The 22,312-nt window shown below is 46.9% G+C and overlaps 1 protein-coding gene across 3 annotated transcripts; it reads right to left on the bottom strand.

Moving 5' to 3' along the window:
- Positions 1–1,773: 1,773 nt before the first annotated feature.
- Positions 1,774–21,560, bottom strand: PPIE (peptidylprolyl isomerase E). 3 transcript variants are annotated; one of them, XM_072609946.1, is made up of 10 exons: positions 21,151–21,560; positions 18,312–18,410; positions 16,333–16,376; positions 14,705–14,731; positions 8,899–8,980; positions 8,006–8,106; positions 6,185–6,308; positions 5,549–5,734; positions 4,604–4,746; positions 1,774–2,176 (listed from the first exon to the last, which is right to left on the bottom strand). In XM_072609946.1, exons 1-10 carry the CDS (start codon positions 21,179–21,181, stop codon positions 2,108–2,110), a joined length of 906 nt encoding a protein of 301 aa, XP_072466047.1. In that variant the 5' UTR covers positions 21,182–21,560; the 3' UTR covers positions 1,774–2,107. The 3 variants fall into 3 exon arrangements, with proteins under 3 accessions (XP_072466047.1, XP_072466049.1, XP_072466048.1); XM_072609948.1 differs by lacking the exon at positions 18,312–18,410 and adding an exon at positions 18,164–18,275 and having other exon boundaries at positions 21,151–21,188; XM_072609947.1 differs by lacking the exon at positions 5,549–5,734.
- Positions 21,561–22,312: the final 752 nt, after the last annotated feature.

Genomic DNA, 22,312 nt, shown 5'->3' with positions numbered 1-22,312 from the left:
GTGACAAAGCTGAGGCATCTCAGGTCTGGCCCCTGGAGGGCCAGGTTTACCCCTAGGGGATTGGGATGGATTTCAGGAAGTGCTTCCCCCATTATAAGTAATGAGGGGAGGGGTGAACCCCTATTTCTCAGGCAATAGCCAGCTGCCTTTGGGGAGGGGGCATCAGTACCTAAATAAAGACACAAGGAGGGCCTCTTCTTTTGACTGCTTTCATAGCATGCTGGAGAGGGGAGAGCTAGGGTGGGCAAGGAGTATGAGGACTTGGTGAGGCCAGACCTACGTTGCACCATGTGCTATGGTGGAAGGAGATCTGGGTTTGTATACTGACTCTGATTGATAGACTCTAGCGACCAGATGGTTGCTCACCTTTCCCAATCTGTTTCCTCATTTGAAAAATGGGTGTAGTAAAACTTGTCCTTGCCTCACAGCGTAGTGGAGAAAGGGCTTTGAAAACCACCTACAGAAATGGGCCTTGCGATTCCTGGTCAGGAAGGTCCTCAGAGGGGAAAAGGAAAATGTCTTGCAATCCAAGGAGCCAGTGGGTATAGACAGGAAAAGGGTGAGAAAGCCAAAGGGGCAGCTGCCAGAACCAGCCTGCTGGGAAAGGAAGGGAGAAGGCCAGCCAAGAGCTGGTGGTTAGGAGTGATGGCACACCCAGCCACACTTAGTGGGCGATTCCATTTCCAGGCAGGTCAAAAGTGGGGGGCCCCTTTTTACTCAAGTATACCCCTGCAGACACAAGCTGATGGCCAAAGACTCAACGGGGGGGAATCCTTGCTCCATATCTATCCCCAGTTTTACATAAATTCCATCAGGGCCCAGATTGATGCGAGAAAACAAGTGTAGCCAAATGCCAAGAACTTGCCCAGGGGCCCCTGACACAGAAGGAGGATGGAGGAAAGGGCCTCATCAACTAGTCAAGAGAGCGAGGGCGTCTGGGGTCAGTTTACAGGCTCCATGAGAGTCCATGCAGGAAAAAGAGGGAGGTGTTAGGCTGGATAGGCGCTGCTTTGGGAAATCAGCATTATGCGAAGGAGCATCTTGGGGTGCCATTTAACCAGGATTATCTCCCTACCTAAGCAAACAAGGGTAAACTTTATTCCCAATAAGTCAGAGGCTAGCTGAGTAGGGAGTTTAGAGAGGTCAGGAAATGGGCCTTGACTAGCTAGCTTGCTTCTAGGGATGGGGACATGGTGGGAGAGGGCAGAGGGAATCCTGGACTTACGAAAGGAACTGCCAACATGAAAATTCCTTCACCATTAATGCAGGTCTGTGACCACACTGAGAAGTCACACAGTCAGTAGGTGACTGAGGCAGGTGACATCAGGTCCTCCTGATGCTAAGACCAACGCTATTCACTGCTTCATGCTACTTCCAACAAAGAGGAAAATGATGAAGCCAGGCATCCTGGGTCCAGGGCATGGGTCTAGGATGAGTTATGTCACGTACCTGAGCCTCAACTTTCTTATCTGTAAAACGGGGATCCTAAGGTTAGGTGGTATAAAGGGCCTGATCTTCCATTTTCTGGATGAAGGGCCCAAAGAAAAGAAAGGACTTGCTAAAGGTCACAAGGGGAATAAGTGGCAGCAGAAAGGCTGAAGCCCAGCTCTGGATGCTTGGTCTGGTGCACCTTCCACTGCCTCAAGGCATCTGCACCACCTCTCATAGTACTGGAAGGATGGAAATCTTTGTAAATCTTCATGTGCTAAGCTTATTCCTGGAAAATTACAATTCTTTCATTGGCAAAACCTCCATGAAGGGATGCACCACAAATAGAAAAATTAAAATTTATTTTTACAGAATAAAAATGACACAAAAACAATACTTGTAGGACCAGAAAAGCCCTGGATGAAGAGGGGTCCTGACCCAAGGACAGTCACAAAATCCATCTACAGTCTTTCCCCCTTGATTTCCTGAAGGTCTCATGGTCTCCACAGGCACACTGCAGTAAAGTGCTCACTCATGAGAAAGCCCACAAGGCTGCCATGTCGGGCCATCCTTTGCCAGACAGGATGAGGCCCTTTCTGGCCCAGGCATCTCAGACGTTTCCTTCTTGCCTGTTCCCGTGCAACTCGGCTCGGAGTCCAGAAAGAGAAAGAGGAGAGACTCACACGTACTCGCCACAATCTGAGATGATCACTTTCTGTTTTGGCTTCCCATCTTTGCTGCCTTGAGCCTTTCAATGCAACAGAAACAAAGAGTGAAGAAAACGATCTCTGACCCAGGGCACCCACTCGCCCTTCACCAAGCACCCCTCTACCTGGATGTGCTGGGCCCTATGCTTGGCCTGAGGCGAAGGCAGTCCAACTGCCCATGGAGAACACAGGTTGAGCACATCAACCATGAAGAGGACAAGTCTTGTTCTTGAGGACTTAAAACGCTTCTCCACCTGCCCCTAAGTAACTAGTCCTCATTTACATGGGGACACTTTTAGATCTACTTTCTGAAATGATCAAGTGATTCTATATCATTTTCTTACTGATCCTATTTACAGTTAATTGATTTTGTCCTGTAACTGCTTCAGTCATGGGTCTCCAGCTCTGAACTTAGCTCAGAATTCAGCTGGCCTGTAATGGCCCAAGTTTAGAAATCCAGTTCTCGTTAATCACTGCTCTATTCTTGCCTCAAGTAACTCAGCTAACCTTAGGGGATGCGGTTTGCCATGAGGGAGCTGGGCCACTGAGCTAACCTTCAAGGACGTCTGGTTTACAGTCCAAAAAGTCTGGACCACTATATCTTATAGGTGGACTCAAACAATGAACATTTCTTGATCATGGGGGAATAGAAGGGGTCATCGCTAGCCCTTCATCACCAAATTTCCAACCAATCATACTGTTCCCCATGCCCCAGGTATGTAGCCAGTCATGCTGTCCTCTACCCCATTCTGTTGTTTGTATCATCTTCCCCAAAACCTGTAAAAGAGACCTGTCCCCCTTATTTGGGGTCTCTGCTTACTGGGGAAGCTGACATCCTGTTTACTGGAAGATTGGCGCTTTACCAAAAGATTGGCCAGGTTTGAAACTTGTTGCCTCAGTTTACCTTACTTTAACTGATACATTTCGTTATAACCACCCTATGAGGTGTGTGAGCATACAAGGATCATGCCCAATCTAAAGAGGAGAAAACCGAGGTTCAGAAAGGATATGAGAAGGTAGCCATATCCCTCATCCTGCTGCAGGGGACCTGCAAGAACAGGACAAATGAGAAGGCCTGGCAGGGCCTCCACATGTTCATATGGTCACCTGGACAAGGCTCACATTTGATCATGTACCAGCTCCTACATTAATTTACAAGAAAGGCCCCACTCTAAGGGTCTTTGGGCTCAAGTGAACTCAGCCAACACTTCCTATCTATTCACTGTGTTCTGGATCCTCGGCCAAGCACTGTGAGGGAGCCTGTTAGAAAAGGTGGCCCCTGCCCTTACATAAGACTCATACAGGACTATCACAATATGAGTTGTGGGCCTTGCTTCCCCTTGCCTCCAGGAGCACCTTGTACTCTCTCACACTCATACCCTGCAGAGTTAGTGCACACTTGCTGTACAGTGTTGTGAATTGACTGAGGGGGCCCATCTCTCCTATGAGGACAAAGACCATCATACTCTTCTTCCTGAATCCCTAGTGCAGAGCTCGGGGCTCTCTCTGCACATGGGGCTACACACTCAACAGCTAGTTTAAGAAACAAGTGAAAGGAGCAGTGAAGCACCTACTAAGCACTTACTGTGTACTCTCAAGGATCTTCGCATCTACCTGGGAGACAACACAAAAGGGGCTGACAGCACTGAGGTTCTGGCAGAGCGCGAGACGCCAAGGACATGGGGAGCAATGGCAGGGCAGATGGCCCCTGACTATGAGGATCATGGGCCCAAGAGTCAGAGAGAGGTGAGGGATTCCTCTAGGAAACGTGAGGATGTTGGGGTCAGCATCTTGTGCTGGAGACACAGATGCAGACACATACGCATGCATGCACAGGAGTCAGAGAAAGAAGGCAGCTCTCCCTTCTGGCTGGCTGGAAAAGGCTCCTGAGGGAAGGATTTTGCCAAGGGAGGACACTCTAGGTGCAGAGAACCTAGAACAAAAGCTCAAATGGGCTCAGAGGCCAAGTACTGGATTGGGCCCGAACACAGGGTACAAGCTGGGGAATAAGATCAAGCCAGAATAGCAGCCTGGGCCCAGAATGGGGAAGGCCTCAAACGTTGGGTGAAAGAGGTGGGAGTTTATAGAAGCCACTGAAAGCTTTTTAGGAGAAAACTGACATAATCAGAGCTATTCTTCTGAATGAGGGCCCGTAATGAGGGGTCCATGAACAGATCTCAGGGGGTCCATAAATGTAGATAGGGAAATACTTCCTTCTTTATTTTACTAACCTCTACCTGAAATTCAGGATTTCCCTCAATTCAGAATGCAGGCCACAAACCACAGCAGAACTGGCAGAAATCACAAATGTCACAATACAGCTGTTGCAGATACCTCAAAAGGAGTGAGGAAGAGGCAGGAAAGCCAAGTCACTTACTGAGATAAAGGAGACAGAAGGGATGAGAGGCTGGGGGAGGAAGATGATGAGTTCAGTTGTGACCAAGTCAAGTTAACCCCCATCCTCATACCTCAATCTTCTGTACGACATCCATGCCTTCGGTAACTTCCCCAAAGACCACGTGCTTTCCATCAAGCCAGTCTGTCTTGTCACAAGTAATGAAGAACTGAGAGCCGTTGGTGTTTGGACCAGAATTGGCCATGGAGAGCAGCCCTGGGGAAGAGAGAACCAGCACATCAGCTTCCCAACTCCAGGCATATGGGCAGTATGGCCAGTCCTGGGGAGAAGCACCAGTCAAGGCACACATGGCACCCAGGCAGCACCAGCTTCCTGTTCCTGTCCCAGTTCCTGGGACTGATTTCCAGTGCTCACAAAACTGTTAAAATGTCTCACTTCAATGATACCTGTCTCTTCTTTTTACAATTTGACAATCAACCTGAGAAACCAATCCCAGAATTACTATAATCCTAGCAAGGCTATTTTGTTTTGCTCTGTTTTGGAGAAGTGGGAAAGGAAGTAAGAATGATGAAACCACACTGATGTTAGATTAAAAGCATTTCTTAACTGTACATACTGCCAGCAGCACTGCTCAGCTCAGTACTCACAACACCCTGTGCACATATATTTAGATATACGAACATAGGCTGATTTCCTCAGGGTGGTTGTTCCCTCCACCAGTGTAGGCCATCATCCTTCCATGCCTTCCATGATGGCTTCACAAGTTGTGTGAGCCAAAACAATCCATCACTGGCGACTAGGCTTGTGTCACAAGCCCCACAGTTGGGCCACCACTCCCACAACTTACAGTCTGTTTTGGGACCTGCCAGAGCTGGTGGTCTGCTGGCAAACCATCGGAGAACAGACCCTCTGGGCACTGGTACAGACACAAGCACACACAACAGGCTATTCTAATACTTTATAACATGTGTGATTTCATCCAAAAATTTCAAGCTGTAACTCAGTCTCAGATTTCCTAGAAAATGAGGGAGTGTGAAAGTCCTGAGTTTATCCCTACCTGGTCCTGTGTGTTTCAGGATAAAGTTCTCATCATCAAACTTTTTCCCATAGATTGATTTGCCTCCACTGCCGTTGTGGTTGGTGAAATCCCCTGCCTGACACATGAACTGGGGAATGATGCGGTGGAAACTGCTTCCTTTGAAGCCAAAACCCTTCTCGTGGGTGCACAGACAACGGAAATTCTCTGGTTTGGGAAAATCAAATGAGTTCAGTTTAGAATAATGTGATTTTCTTTGAGAACCTTTATAGAGAAGATGCTCTATTAATTAATAACTCTCTGCTCCCCTCCCTTTCTGGCCTCAACACAGGCTGGTTCTCTTCCTCTACCCATGTCTTAACCCCCAGCGCTGCCCCTAAATATCAAGAGGTCTAAAAGAAGGAGAGTCAGACTTGTTCTCCTTGGCTCTAGAGGGATCCCTATAGGGAAAAGTTATAGAAAGGGAAGCTTGGTATTAACACAAGGACAATCTTCCTAATGATCACAGCCCTCCCAAAGGCAATGGGCTGCTTCAATTCAAGAGGGAGTGAGTTTTCTGTCCCTGAGGCCTTCAAGTACATGCTGGCTAATCATTCACTGGAGATGCTGTAGAGGAGAGCTAGGACTGGGACGGAATCATGGGCAGCTTGCTCCTACCTACTGTCATGGGGACAATGTCAGATCGCAAGAGCATTTGGATTCGGCCTGCAGCTTTGTTTCCAATCTTGATATCCATGTACACCTGAGGATTGGCTCTCGTCTTTTTGGCTGGGGGCTCTCCCTGAGGAAAAGGTAAAAAATGATGTAAAAAAATGTTTTTAATGCTAACATTAGTAGTTTTTTTTCCTATTGTGAAGAAATATATTTTCTTCAGACAACAAAGACACACACACACACACACACACACACACACACACAGAGCATTTCCAGACTTCAGTGCAGACCCACAATGAGACTTCCGGTTGACCACCGTCTCACTATACCAGAGACCCCTCCTTGCCCATTCTGTCAAGAAAGACCCTTTTTGCCTGGGAAGATCTATATAAACTCATGCAAAATGAAGTGAGTATTGTACACAGGATCAGCAGTATTCTAGGGATGATCAACTGTGAAAGACTTGGCTTCTCTGCCCAAGACAATGATGCAAGGACAATTCTAAAGGACCCAGGATGAAAGACACCATGTACCTTCAGAGAAAAACTGATGATCCAAGTGCGGACTGAAGAATACTGTTTTTCACTCTCTTTACTTTTGTCTTTTTATTTAGTGCGTGTTTTCTTTTGTAACATGGCTAATATGGAAATGTTTGGCGTGACTTCACATGTACAACTGATATCAAATGGCTCGCCTTTCCAAAAAGGGGGGAGGAAAAGAAAGAAGGGAGAGAATCTGGAACTCAAAATTTTTAAAATTTTTGTTTGACTGTTAAAAATTTTTTACATGTAATTGGGAAACAGCTAACAAAATTAATAAAAATAACTTTTTTAAAGACTTTTTTTTCACTTGTGTGAGGGTGGGGTTGTGATGAGGTGCTGGGAAGAGAGTGTGGAGGTCCCCAACATGACTCCCCTCTTTGGCAATCCTGTCAGAGCAGCACAGAGGCAAGGAGGTGCCTTCAGGTCTCTCCCTAACCCTACGGGGCTCTTCCACTATACCTGCTGCTTCAGCCCAGCATGTCTGGTCAAACATCTGGCTCTCCCCTTTAATTCTCTACACTGACCCACCTGAAATCCCAGAATAGTCACCTCTCCCCTGCCCATCACACCATATCCTTCCAAGAGCCGTCTTGCTTTAAGAGACTTTCCAGTTAATCTAACCCAGGTGACAGTCATGACTGAACCACTGTGGTCTCTGCATTTTCTGATGCAAGACAAGTATATAACCAACTAGTTAGGCTATAAGCTCCTAACAGAGAAAGTCATCTATTCCTTAAAAAATCCCCCAAAATGTGAAGGGCTAAGCAATGGACAGGAGCTCCCTAAATCCACATTCACATCACACACCCTTGCTCTCAGCTCTCTCTGGCTCCTCAATCTCAGAAAGCTAAAAACAGGACCTATGTCTTACAGACCATGGCCACAAACCAGGGCCCTTACACCCTTGGATATTCAACATTTAAGGAGTTCCTGATATTATAAATCAAAGGCTGGTGTCCCACCCCTAAGTTCTTTCCACTCCCATTCTTGGCAGCTGGACTTCGAGTCAGGAAGACCTGAGTTCAAATCCAGCCACAGACACCAGCTGTATGATCCTGAGTAAGTCACTTAACCTTTGTGGGGATAATAATAGCACCTACTTTACATGGTTACTATGAGTATCAAGTGAGAGAATACTTGTAAAAGTGCTTAGCACAGTACTCGTACATAGTAGGCACTTAAATGCTCTCCCCTTCCTTTCTCCTCATCTGACATGACCAGTATCAAAAGTATTATAACTGACTCAGTCCCTACTCAGGAAGGCTTGAGCCCTGTCATTTACCTCCTGGGCTTCCGATTTGGGAGGCTCTGATGCTCCTTCCTCTTTATTCTCCTCAAGTGTCTTCCCAGAAAATTTCTTCAACCACTCATCATCTGACCACACTGCATGGAAAGAAACGAAACACCGTCAATGGTACGAGGGCCAGAACAGTGACTGACCACTAAGTGGCGACGTCCACTTCACCATTGCTTACTCATCAAGTATAGAAGGACAATTTGTCCTTCATGGCTGAAGAGAAGAAAGGCTAATAATGGAAAATTTCATCCCTTTTTTATTTGTATAAAAAACAGTTCTTAGCTCTGATGAGTAAGAATGGTGTGGAGGAACAAAGTTGGCGACAGAGATGGGGGTGGGGTGGGGGTTCCAGCACCTGTCCTCTAGCCGAGCTGCTGGAAGGAACCCTGGCCTGGGCAGTCTCTGAGACTCCCCTTAGTCACCCTGGAACCCTGGGCAAAGGAGCTGACAGACTGCGAATCTCAGTTTCCTTAACTGTACAACTGGAATTAAGATTCTTGTACTTTCCAGCCTCACACAGTGGTTGTTACAGATGCATTTCAGAAACTACAAAGTCCTACATGACTATAAGTTGATATCATTGCCCATCTCCAATGAGCAGCACATGGCAAATCACAGAAAGGAAGTAAAAAAATAAAATTTTCCTCCAGAGTAGAAGCAATCTGTATATTTTTGTATCAAGAGAAGTCAACTGTTCTTATCGCAGCTCCTCTGTCCATGGACAGGGACATGCCCTATGTCCACTGTTATCCCTCCCCACCACAGCAGAAGCGCCCATAAGTGGGAGCATTAGCCACGCAGGAACCCCATGTGCTGTGAAACACACCCAAGGACACCTATGGGAGATGGGCCATGAGTCCTTCCACTCACTCACTCACCTGGTCTGGAAGAGCCTTCTTTAATTTTCATGGGTTTAGCCAAATTGACGCGAATTGTCCTTCCAAAGAGCTCAGACTCATTCTGAAAAGGACAAGAGGAAAACTCAGAAAGTGTCTCGACCATATCTGGCAAGGTTCATGCTGCTGAAGAAGATAAAAAATCCAGGGCCCTCATACCTCTTGCACTGCTCGCCAGCCATCTCCACCTGCCCTGGTGAGCTGGTTCTCCTCCCAATTCCGCTAAGCCAGAGGCAGGGAGGGAAGCACTCTTGCTCTCTTTTCACTCTGTGTGTCCTTCCCCACCCACCAAGTGCCCCCGCTCCCCAGCCCTTCCACTAGAGCCTTGAAAAACCCCCATTCCATTTCACAGAAGGACCTGGGTTCAAATCCCACCTCTGATGATTACTACTCATAACAACTTGGGCAGGATCATTTAACATCCCAGGACCCCCACTATGCCCATTGGTAAAAGAGGGGAGGGCCCTGGGGGCCCTTCTGGCTTTGGATCTGGGATCAACCATGCTCTCCTTACTATATTCCTTCCATAGCCTCACAGGAAGTGAAATCAAGTTTTCCCCAAAAAGTTGGCTGTGCAGTCTCAAGATATCTGAACCCAGGGGTGTGGCCTTCTACCTCGATGACACTAGACTTTGCATCTCCTAAGGTTCCTTCCAACTTCCAATCCTGAGTCTGCATCTCTCCTAATTCATGGAGCTTGGAGACAGAACCAATATAGTCCCTGCTCTCCATAAACACATTGAATCCCTCACTTGGTTGTTTTCACAGAACCACCTTTGATCCTCTGAAGTTCAAGCTTCTGATCATTGTCACTGTCACCTCCTGACATCTGGCACACGCTCCCACCTTCCTCACAGTTTCCTCTCCATTCCTTTCCCTGCAGGCATCCTGGGATATCCTGCCTGCCCACGCTGTTGAGCCTTCCAACAGCCTGTCCCCTCAGTCCCTTGTGTTTGATTCTGAGTGCTTCATTTCTGGAGGACATGACAGATCGGGACAAGAGACGTAGGCACCCAGGAGAGTGAGAGGATTAAAGACCACGATCCCAGAGGGCAGGCTGAAAGAAGTAGGGATATTTGGTCCAGAGAAGAGAAGCCTCCAGTGGGGAAGGGTCTGTCTTTAATTATCTGAGGGGCAGTCATAAGGAAGAGGAATCAGACTTGTGACAGCCCTGCTCAGGGCAGAACTTCGAGTAAAAAGGGGTGTTAACAGAAGGGCAGCTATAAGCCTAAGGTAAGGAAACATTTCCTAACAATTGTTGTTTGGTCATTTTTCCAGTTGTGTCTGATTCTGTGACCCCCTTGGGGTTTTCCTGGCAAAGATCCTGGAATGGTTTGTCATTTCCTGCTCCAGCTCATTTTACTGATGAGGAAACTGAGGCAAACAGGATTAGATGACTTGCCTGATGACTTGTCATACAGCCAGATTTGAACTCCGATTCTCCTGACTCAAGGCCCAATGTTCTCCTAAGTCAGATCCGGGTAAAAGTGGGATGGGCTGCTTCAACAGGAAGGAGGTCCCTCTCTCCCCTCTTCATTTAAGATCTTTCAGGGGAAGCTGGACATTTACTTGTTCAGAATTCCTCTTCGGTTCTGGGTTGGACCCAGTTAATGGGGTACACTCTGGAAACCCCCCTGAACTCTCCTTGAATCTTCCCTCTTAATCTGGCTTTTCATGCCTGAATCTGTTACCCTTAACCTAGCCTGACCCTCCACCATCTGTTACCTCCCAATTGCCTCCAGTTGTTTCCCACCCCATCACATCAGAATCCACACTCTCTTGGTTCTGACCTCCAGTCACCCCAGTCCCATCAAGATCCTCCATAGACTTCTCCTCAAGACCCTCCCTAAATTCCTCCTCCCATCACCCCATACTACTAGACCACCCCCAGATCCCTCCCACACTCTTTCTGTATACAAGTTCCATCTCACTTCCATGAAGGCGCTCAGATTCAATCCAGCTCTGATTCTGTCTAGCTGAGATTCTATCTGGCTTGCTTGTCAATACAAGTGTCACAAATGCTTAAGCTTCTTAAGAGTCTACCCAATATGGCAAATCTTTAATAAACTTTGTTTTTACTTTGGGTAAAAGAAGGTTTGAGTCAAATTCATCTGGGCAGGACCTGGGGTGTTCGTATTTTGGGGTCCCAAGCATCCCAAAGCTCAACATTATGATTCTCTGACTTCAATACAATGACCTCTGTGAACCTTCAAGTTTGCAGAGTCTATTCTCCTTAACTCCCGTGATCTCTGCCTCTCCCTTCTTTCACTACCCACCCACCAGGGCGTCTACCTCTGAGCTCAAGCCCAATGATCCTAAACGCTGAAATCTCATCCTCTGACCACACTCTCCTGTTCTGCCACCTCACTCTCTCTGACTCCGCCCATACCTGTTCTTCCCCATCATGGGTGCTGCAGTCTCTTAACTTTTCCTTATTTGCCCTGTCTATAAACCCAGTTCTTATCTTTCATTTCCCATCCTAAGCAGGCCTGACCCTATAATTAACAATTTCAGTAAGATTCTTTCTCCACACCTGAGTCCCTTGACCATCTGACCTTTTTTCTGCCTTTTCTGCCTGGCAAGCCTTCAACCTTGGATAACTCCCAATCTCTGCCCTCCTCCCCTCCCAGTCCCACAGGGCGGCTGACAGCTCCTGTAGGAAGTCAGGAACCCACTACAAAGATACACTGTCCAGCTTCATCTGAGTCTTCACTGATGCAATCCCTTCATTCACTTCTAATTGATTCTCTATCACAATCCCCACAAGAACTGTTCAAGTCTGCTCTCTCAGATTCCTAACCACACCCCATCCTCATTCATTCTAATCAGAATCTCACTGAAAGACTGAAGCTATCCTCAGCTCCACAAGCTGAGTTTCAGAGGAGGCGGCATGGACATGCTGCTTGCCAAGACTGACCCTTTCATCTGAACCCTCCTCTATCCCTGTGGCTCCATCAATCATACCCTCTTCCTCCTGGGCATTTTTAGTCTATGCCTGCCTGCCCACTGAACTCTGCCCCATCGGGCTATAAACACGCTCAGTTCTTTCCCATTCTTTAAAATCAAACAAAAAGAACTCTTGTTTCATTTTTTTTCACCACCCAACTGCTCCTCATTACCTTTACAGTATGGCTTCTATTCCACCACTCTGTTTAAATTGCTCTCTCCAAGGCTACTAATAAACTCACCACCAAGTCAAATTCTTTCTTTCCTTTCTCCATGCAGTAACCCCTCCCTTTCTAATGCCCTCTAGTTTCATGATGCTCCAACCTCACACTTATACTCTCTCTGACCCCTAGTCTGGCTCCTCATTTCCTCTTCCCCCTTAAACATGGGCATCTTCTCACAGCCTAAGTATGAAGCTGACAGAGAATCACTGGATCACTAGGAGAGAGGGAGAAAGGGAATTAGGGAAGAAGAGAGGGAGAGATGGAAGGAAGAAAGGGAGGGCACCTAGTAAGTGCTTTACAAATATTACCTCAACTGATCCTCACAACAGCCCTGGGAGGTGGCTGCTTTATGACCTCCATTTTGCAGTTGGGGAAATTAAAGCAGACAGGATTAAGTGATTTGCCCAGTCACACAGTCAGTCAGTGTCTGAGGCTGGATTTGAACTTGGGTGTTCCTTGACTCCAGGCTTAGCATTCTATTTGCTGCACCCTCTTGCTGCCTCTATGAATGAAGTAATACAAATTGAAAAAGATGGAACCAAGAGAATAATATATAGAGTAAATAGAGTCCACAATGGGCACCTCACTAGGGGTGAGGCCAAATCCAAAGGAAAATGATGGCGCCAAACTCTCAAAGCCAGAGAGCCCAGGATTTTACATCAGTTTCTAAATGGCCAAGTGGACCGTGACCTGCTATCAGCGGTGATCACACCATTAAAAGGTTTTGCTTAATAATTTCAGAGAATGTACTTTGTAGGAGTTTGTTGGGAAGTGTCTGTTGAATCAAATCAAACATACTGAAATTTTTTTTTAAGTAGGTGTTTCACAGAGGTCTGTCTTTGGTCAGCTTGTCCCTTCTCTGTACCCTTTCTTCAATGCATCCATCCCTGTGACTTTGTTCCCTCAATCTGGGGGATTCCGAAATCTACCTCTTACTGCCAAGTTTCCTCAGAGTTTGTCTGTCTCTTGGCTATCTCCACCTCACAGAGTGGAAATGATAACAGGTCAAATGGACAGGGGACTCAGGGATGGAGGGCTGGTTGGAACCTGTCCCTTCAAACTCAAAACATTTAAAGCTGAACTTGTTATCTTTCCCTCCCAAAAACTACCCTTCCTCCTAACTTTTTGTTCCACTAATAGCATTATCATCATCCTTGAAAACTGGAGTCACACTTAATTCCTCCTCCCTGCCATCACTGTATGAATCCAATCGTGGTCAAAGTTTGGCAATCCTACATCAACACTCCCTTCCTCTTACCAAAGTCTTCTTGGCATTTGCTCTTTTTGTGGTAAATATTACCAGTGATTAAAGGTATCTTGCAGAGTTGGGATGTAAGTCTCAGACCCTTTGCTCGTGGGCTGGGTGACCTTGAGACATTCACTTATCCTCCATTTTTTAATCTGTAACAAATATTTGTTTCTATGTACTGTCTCTCCTCCACTTCATTTTTTAATCTGTAAAATTGAAGTATCACTGCTTTTCCTGTCTTCCTAACAAGAGATGATGCATATAATGCTTATCATAATTAAAAGCTATGATAATGCTACATTATAAACACATACTATTATCATAATACAAGGGCCTAAAATTTCATCTATTTTCAGTACTCCCTCTGCCAAGGCAGATCACAGCCCCTCTATCCTTCTGCAGCCATTGTGGCACTGAGCCCTCCAACCTCAGCCAACAAACTAAACGTCTACCCGAAGAGTCAAGGTAGAAGCCTCTCTGGCTTGGGAGAACTTGCCAGTGCTGTGGTTTCAAGGACCCAGAATGACCTCTGTCTAGTCTAGGAACTACTAGAATTGAACTTTTAATATTTATTAGGGGTTTTTTGGTTCTGGTCCAGTGATTTCCTTGTTGGGAGAACTCCTAGTGTGGAATTGCCCTCACCCAATGCCCACTGGTAAAGTGTCTAACTTATTCTCTTGGAGAGTTAGTTACCTGGGGCACTAAGAAGTTGGTGGCAATGATCCCACAGTTAGTCAGTATCAGAGCAGGACGGGAACCGAGGGTATTCTTGACTGCAAAACCAGCACTCTTGCTTGTATAGAAGAGGAATCACTATTCTTCGGGAGAACCACTCACAAGCTCCTCCAAGGTATTCTCATGATTTCTCCCATTAATCTCTCTCTTTCTCTTTCTCCCTCCCTCCGTCTCTCTCTCTCTCTCTCTCTCTCACACACACACACACACACACATACACACACACAGAGCCATCTTGACCATCAGAAAATGAGCTCTCTTTGTGCTCACTGTAAAATGCAGATGGGTTGAGGAGCCAGCACGTGCAGTCATCCATTTAGGACAGATCTAAAATAAGGCATGAGTAGGTGTGAAATCTTTTCCTTAGGTTCACTGTGCTTGGAAGTTATCAGAGTAAATGTCAGACTAAGCAGGGACAAAGTAACAGCTTTCGAGGTATGGCTATTTTTCACCTTAAGTCGAGGCTACTGTTCACCAAAAATCAAGAATGGCTCTAAACTAGCGACAAACTGGCTATTTTAAATAGAGATGTGTTTAGTGGAGGAGAGAAAATATAAACAAACAAATATGAAGTCATTAAGATGTATAAAACTAAACAGAAACATCAGTAAGAAATAAGGAACATGATGCATACCATGTTATCGATAGCTGCTGCAGCATCCTAGGGAAAGAGAACAAAAACAGTTCATTAGCATATTGTAAAAACCACAATGCAATGCAACTGGGCATTTAAGGAGAAATGGTGATTTTTTTAAAAAACAGCCTTAACCATTCCATTGTGTAATCATCTAAGCAAGCCTCTTTCCAGGGTGGGCCAGACTCTGTCCTGGGCCCTCTCCTTTTTCTGGGTGATGTCAACATGCCTGTGAGTTCAATTATTACCTCTAAACAGATGACTTCTAAAATCTATATTATCTACTCCTAATTTCTCCCCTGAACTACTATCCCTCTTACTAACTGTCTGCTAGACATCACCATCAGGGTATCTGGTAAATACCCCAAAATCAGCATGTATAAAACAGAACTCCCTACATCACCATCCCAAACCCATGCCTCCTCTAAACATCCCCATTTCCAAGGACATCCCTGCCACTCTTCCAACTTTGGGAATTTACAGCCACGAAGGCTTCCTCAGCCCCTGTGCCCAACCAGCAGCCAATACTCCATCCACATGTCTTCATGACCTTTCCGGCTCACACCTCCCATGCAAGCCTTAATTGTGACCCCCTTTCATTCTCTGTTGGCTGCTTCCCACATACTATCCTATCTCATGCCTTTGGACATGGATTCTCCTATGTCTGGAATACACTCCCTCCCCCCTGCCACCTACCAGAAGGCTCCTTCAAAGCACAGACCAGAACCACGTCCTACTCCAGGCCCTTCCTGGCCCAGCTTCTTACATGCCACCGCCCATTATTAGCATCCTCTCCCTGCTAAACTGCTATGAATTACTTTGTATGTTCTTTATACAAAACAGATGTATATTCTTTGTTTATTTGCATGTCTAGTATATAGTCTCCAGGAAAATGTGAGCTCCTTGAGGGTAGACAAGTTTTTGTTTTTGATTTTGTCCTGGTATCCCCAGCCCTTGGAGTAGTGTCCTGAATAGAGAGGGTGCTTAATCAAGGCTACCTGAAATGAAAAAAGTTCTCCCTGAAAGCTAGCACACATTTCACTGGGATCTCCACCAAAAAACCTTCCTTTGTATGAACACAGTCCAAGGAGTGGCCCCAAGGAAGAATGGATCATTTTGTAGTAAAACTCAAAAGAAGGGAAACCAAAGCTTTCAAAACTGTTTAAGACAGTGTGCTTCTCAGGCAGATGCCCATCAACTGAGGAGCAACTACACAGAGTGTGACACAAGAATGAGGCTTAGTACCAAGTCCAGAGAGAATCACAGCAAACTCCAATGAACCTCATAAAGCAAAGCAACCAGAAATGGGAGAACAATGCACATCATGACAACCGCTGAAATGCAAAGAATGCCCACTCAAACCCCCCCCAAATCATATTGTGCAATTCTAATTTCTAAGCTCGTCCCCAAAGAAGGAAGGAGCAAAGCCACCTAACTCCTTCTTTGCAGAGGTGGAGGACTATGGGTATGAAACACTGCATATCCTACCAGGTTCAGAAAATGTATTGGTCAGTTTTGCTGAACTGTTTTGCTTTTTTCTTCCTAAAAAGGTTATGGGCAGAGGATAAGGGAGAATACATATGGAAATGAAGATAATGCAAAAACCAAAAAACTTGTATGTTTCTCACCTCTGCCAACTCAAATTCAACAAATGCAAATCCTCGATGTTTTTCTGAGAGAGAATACAGAAAGAAGCAGTTAGATTATATAACTTCATGACAGGATGCATTGCTACCAATGGAGTTCATGGGAAAAAAAAACAAGAAACTGATAAAATCTATATCAGGAAGGATTTCTTTCTGACGCTACTCTCTAGCCCATTTGGGAACTGATGAGGAGATCCGTGAACTTTTCATGTTTTAGCCTGGACTCAGCAAGAACGAACAACATCTTAGAAATGCAGCCACTATCTTGCTTTAATGTATCAACAGCTCTGTGACTTGATTAAGGTATACTGGGGTAGATCACAATGCTTAGTATACAAATGTTGGAGCTGGTCAGCCAAAAAGTGCTACAAACCTGGTGGCCAGCATCTTATGGATGAGTTCTCAAGGCCACCCTCCCAGCCTTCCCAGACTGGCAGGGCCTGCCAGAACTTGTGGTCCGCTGCATACTGTGATGAAACCTTGGGAGAAGATGGCACAGGAAGAGTAGCTCTATCTAAATGAAAATATGTGTTAACATGTCTGATGACATCAGAATTTTAAACATAACTGGCTATGAATAAGTTCTGTCTGATGACATCAGAATTTTAAACATAACTGGCTATGAATAAGTTCTGCTAACCTTTGCTTACAAAGCTGCCTGGGCAACAGACCACAATTCAATCAACTATTGATTATTCATTCAACAAATATATTTCCATGCCTCTGGTGTACCACCCAGCACAATGGGAAGCAAGCTAGAGCATGTTCCTTGATGTGGAAATGGGCCTAATTTGATTGGAAAGGCCAGACACATGCGGCAACTAGAGAACAAAGCCACATACACACTTGGATGACAAAGAGCAGTGTGGTATGAAGGCGTGAGAAGGCCTCAGGTCGGTTCTCGGCTCTGACACCGGTTGTGTGAGCTTGGGGAAATCCTTTCTCTAACTCCCTGAGCTGCCTGTTCTTTATGAAGAAAACAGGAATAATAACCTTTACATTCCATACTCTCAAAAAGCTGTTGTGACGGAAGGACTCTATAAAATATCAAGCACTATAGAATTATGAGGAATCTCCTACAATAATATAACATTACTATCATGGCATGATAACAGCCGGCACCTTTGGAGGAGAAGGGAAAATTATGGAAATTCACTTGGCTGGACTGGTGGGGCCACCCGTCAGTGCTGGTTATTGGGTCCCTGCCTCCCAGTGGCCACTGGTCCTGCTGCGCCACACTGCTGGGGAGGTTGGGTTAACCAGGCACACTGAATGGAGACCCACTGACGGTGTTAGTAGCTTACAAAGCTTTCAGTTTCAAGGGAATAAGTCAAATATGATAAAAATGGCTCAAAGGCCAAGACAGACTCCTCCCCAATCCCATAAGCTGTCGATAAAGTTAATATTTACTCACTTTGATGCAATTCCCATGCGAGCTGCTTGGCATACAAAGTAAAAAAAAAAACTCAATAGTCCCTGACCTCTAAGAAGGAGAGCCTGCACAAAGGCACGGAGTTGGGAGACAGGATGATGTGCATGGAGAACAGCTGGTCATCCCACTGGGCCCAAGTGTAAGAGATCCCATTAATACAAGGGCTTAAGACCAGCAAAGCACTTTACATACCTTATTCTATATGAACTTTACAACAACCTTGTGAGGCTGGTGCAAATATTATCGTCATTTTACAGATAAGGAAACTGAAGCTCACAGAGATGGAAGGATTTAGCCAGAATGACACAGCTCTTAAATATATGAGATGGGATATGAACCCTGGTCTTCCCAAACCTCAGTTCAGTGCCCTCCCTACCATACCACTGATCTGATGGTTCCCAGAACCCGGTTCTTCAGTCAAGGCACAGCTGTTCCCCCCATGTTACAACAAGTCAGAGTGTAGTTTTCCTTTGATACTTCTGAACTCTTCTCCCTAAGATAAAGAAAAAGAAGTAATAAACATGTTCACCTGTTTCATAATCCAGCGGTATCTGAATGTCTGTGATGTCTCCAAAAGGGATAAAAGCAGCATGAAGGACCTTCTCATCCACCTCCTCTGCAAGGCCCCCTACAAATGAAGCAAAGGCATCCTTTTCAATTCTCTTCCATGTATGCTCCAGCCCTATGGTTAGGGACAAGAGTCCAACTCAAAGTCTAAGTGGATGGGCTTGCACCAAGTGACCTACAGTGTCCCTTAGAGCTAACAGCTCTAAATCCATGACACTGTGTGCCAGTAATGTGCTTGATGCACCTGACAGGCTACGCCCTACGTGTATGCAATAACAACAGCTAACACTTATTTATCACTTACTCTGTCTCAGGCACTTGGTAAGCACTTTACAATCATTATCTCATTTGATCCTCACCACAATCTTGGAAGGTAGGGGCTATTATATTCCCCATTTTTTCATTTGAGGAAAATGAGGCAAACAAGTGACTTGCTCAGGATCATCCAGCTAGATCTCCCATCTCCATGCCTTTGCACATGCCTGGAAATCACCAACTCCCCCCTTCTATCAAAATCCCTGATTCCTTCACAGTTCAGCTCACGGACCACCTTCTGCACTACACCTTTCCCTGCCGTGTCATATTTTGCATGTACTTATATATGTACATGCTGTCTCCTTGGGCAGACTGTACGCTCCTGGGAGAACAGGGACTGTTTACCTTTTGTGTTCTGTAATCCTCAGGGCAGCGCAGCACAATGGGAAGGGGCTTCTGAAAATGCCTGCCCAGGGAAGGGTTTTAAGCACAAAAATGACAGGGTCAGACGGATTCCTTAGAAAGTCTAGTCTGAGCTAAACAGGTCCCAGTGAAGGGGAGAGAAACTGGAAAGCAAGCAGGGATTTGCAATGTTGTCCTTCACAGGGGAGGTCCTTCTCATGGTGGAGAAAGCCATCTGCATCCAGGGAAAGAACTATGGAGTCTGAATGCAGAGTGAAGCAGACTATTTTCTTTCTTTCTCATGGTTCTGATAAGGTGCTTGGGTGCCTGAGCTTGAACCCCAACTTTAAAATAACATCTCTCTAAAAATCACATTTCTCCCTATCCTCAAAACAATCTCACGCAGTTTCTCCCCAGCCCAAGGACACAGCCTGGCCTAGCAAAACTTGTATCTCCCTTCCTGATACAGCAGCCAGCTGCACCAATAGAATTTATTAGTCTGAACCAGCTGTGTACTGGCTGAATGGACTGTGCACTGGGTCGTAACGATGTTTTCTACTCACTGACCAATCATATGTGTCCTAGACTTAGACATACGTATACTCCATTACATTTATCTTGTCTAACAAGACACTGATGAGAGCAGCCTGGCATTCCTGAGTCAGTCCCGACCCTCAGTTGACTTGGTGATGTTTCAGGCCTAAAACCACACCTCCATGTAGCACCCCTCTTGGGTTATTTCCCAATGGACTCTGGGTAAAATATCTGCACAGTCGACCCTGAAAGTGCATGTTCCTTTAAGAACGAATCACCCCTTAACCACTCCCTAATCCTGCCCTGAATCACCTAGTCCTCACACTTGGCACATGTTTTACAATAAAATATCCTCTATAAACTTTAACTGTACTCCACTCAAATCACAGGTTCCTTAAGAATTCTTGGCCACTGAGAAGTGTAATAAATCTTTACTTTGACCTCAAGAAGGCTTGAGACCATGCATGGATTCCTTCCAGGTGACCTGCCCCTGGTACCCTGGTCTTTGTAAGGGTCTCACTGCCCCCTTCCAGCCCTCATCAGTGCCTCCCATTCATCTAATTCTTCTATACAACATGACTAATGTGAAAATATGCTTAATAGGAATATATATGCAGCATGCTGTCTCGAGGAGAGGAGGGAGGAAGGAGGGGAACAAATTTAAAATTTATGAAAGTGAATGTTGAAAACTAAAAATAAATAAATGTAAAAAAATATAAAATTTTTAAAAAAGGCTGGGGAAGTTCCTTGGTGAACAAGCATTCGGTCACTCTATTAATGTCTACTATGTTCCCTTCTCAGCTAGGCAGCAGAGCGGAGAGAGGGCCAGGTCTGGAGTTAGGGAGATCTGAGTTCAAATCTGGCCTGGTCAAGTCACTTCATTCTGCCTCCCTCAGTTTCCCCATCTGTAAAATGAGCTGGAAAGGGAAATGGCAAACCACTCCAAGATCTTTGCCAAGAAAACCCCCAGTGGGGTCAGGAATACTCGGACCCGTGTCCTCAGACTCCCTTGCAGCTGGGACAACCGTCTTTTAGGTCCCCAACACTTAGTAGGGGTTTGGCACACAACAGGCATTTAATAAATGGTGCAGGCTGCGCTGCGGGCTCCAGGGTGACACCTTTTGCCTGCCTACAGGTGAGGGGCGTGTCCTCACCCGGGAGTACCCTGGACCACGGAAATTACAGGTCCAGCCCCCATCCCCAGTGCCACAGGCAGCATTTATTAATCGCCAGTTTGAAGGCTACTTCCTGCAGGGGGATACACCAGCAGGCAAAGGTAACCTACAAGTAAAAGAACGCTTACACAACTGAACCGCGTGACCCCTTCAGCACCCAACCACGGAGCGCAGAGCGCGCCCCGCCCCTCAGCCCCGCCTCCAATCACTCGCCCCGCCCCCAGCACAAACTGAGCTGGGTCCCACCCCCGAGCTGTCAGCCAAGTCTCGCGATAGCTAGCCCCGCACAATCTCTCCCTTGTCCTACCAGGCCTGAGGGCCAAGGCCTCCCTCCAGACTCTCCTCACCGGCCCAGCATCCCTAGGCCAGGTAGAAAACCACTCCTGCTGGAACCTCGACCTCTGCCCCCACCCAGTGCGGTGAAATTCCACTCACCTACATATAGGACCCGCTTGGTGGCGGCCATCTTGCGTCGGGCTACGAGGCGGAAGTCGACGACTCCCTCCGCCCCTATTTCCGCCCACGCCCAGTAGCAGAGGGCGTTGCGTTCCTCGGAGTCCCGCCGCAGCCATAGGCTGGCCGAGCTAAGAGGAGGCTTTGTGCGCAGGCGCAGCCTGGGGCCGACGTGGCGTCACCAATCGCGCTTTTCTTTGAGGAGATTGGAGTGGAAGAGAAAGGAGTGAATGGGCGGCCTTAGATGTTTGCCGTGGCGCTTAGCTACTCACTTGAGAGAGTGGTTTTTTAATGCGTGCCCACCAGAAGCCCACGTTGTAGGGCACTCGCCAATGACCCGGCCGCGGTGCCCGGGGGGCGGCCTCTGGGCGGGGCCCCGGGACGTTGTGCGCTCTGACGTCATGTCCTGGGCTTGCGTGAGGGAACGGCCGGCCCGCTTGGCCCGTCTAGCAACGCGGGAATTCCACCGAAGATGAAAACGCGTGTTGGGGGAGGGGACGACCACTGTCCCGGAGTCGGGTCCGGAGGGTCCAGTCCCGCCTCCGACACGTCCTCGCTGCGGCGTCTCACCCTGTTTGCCTCAGTTTCCTCATCTGTAAAATGCGCTGGGGAAGGGAATGGCCGACCCCTCCAGTGTCTGGCCGGAACACCCCGGGGGGTCGCACACCAGAGCTAAAAGGGGGGCTAGCGGGCCTTTTGTTCTCCTTGTGGTTCTTGGCACATCGGAGGAAAGGGGGGGGCGGGCACTGGAGGCGGATGGCGCCCGGCGCTGCCACTGTGGGCACTGAAGTTCCTCCTGAGTGCTTGAGAAGGACTCGGGCAGTCACAAGCAATCTTTCAGCTCCCCTCACCCACAGGAGGGGCAGTGCCAGCGGGCATCTCTCAGGACTGGCTTCCGTGACCTGGGAGGCTGGTCCTCTGGGGCCAGAGAGGGGCAAAGTGTCCCCATATTTTAAAAAGGGAGGAAAGGATCTGACAGTGCAGGCCAGTGAGGCTGGTTTAATTTTGGTCGAAGATCTAGAGGAGGATCTAGAGAGATGATCACAGAGAGAGCTGGCCTGCCTTGTGATGGGTTTTGACAGGCTCCAAGATAAATGAGAAGAATGCTCTGTGGTTTACCCAGATTTTCGCAGAGCTTCTGAGA

The sequence above is a fragment of the Notamacropus eugenii genome, chromosome 5, assembly GCF_028372415.1.
Source record: "Notamacropus eugenii isolate mMacEug1 chromosome 5, mMacEug1.pri_v2, whole genome shotgun sequence".
NCBI lineage: Eukaryota > Metazoa > Chordata > Mammalia > Diprotodontia > Macropodidae > Notamacropus > Notamacropus eugenii.
This window is presented reverse-complemented; position numbering and strand designations above follow the sequence as displayed.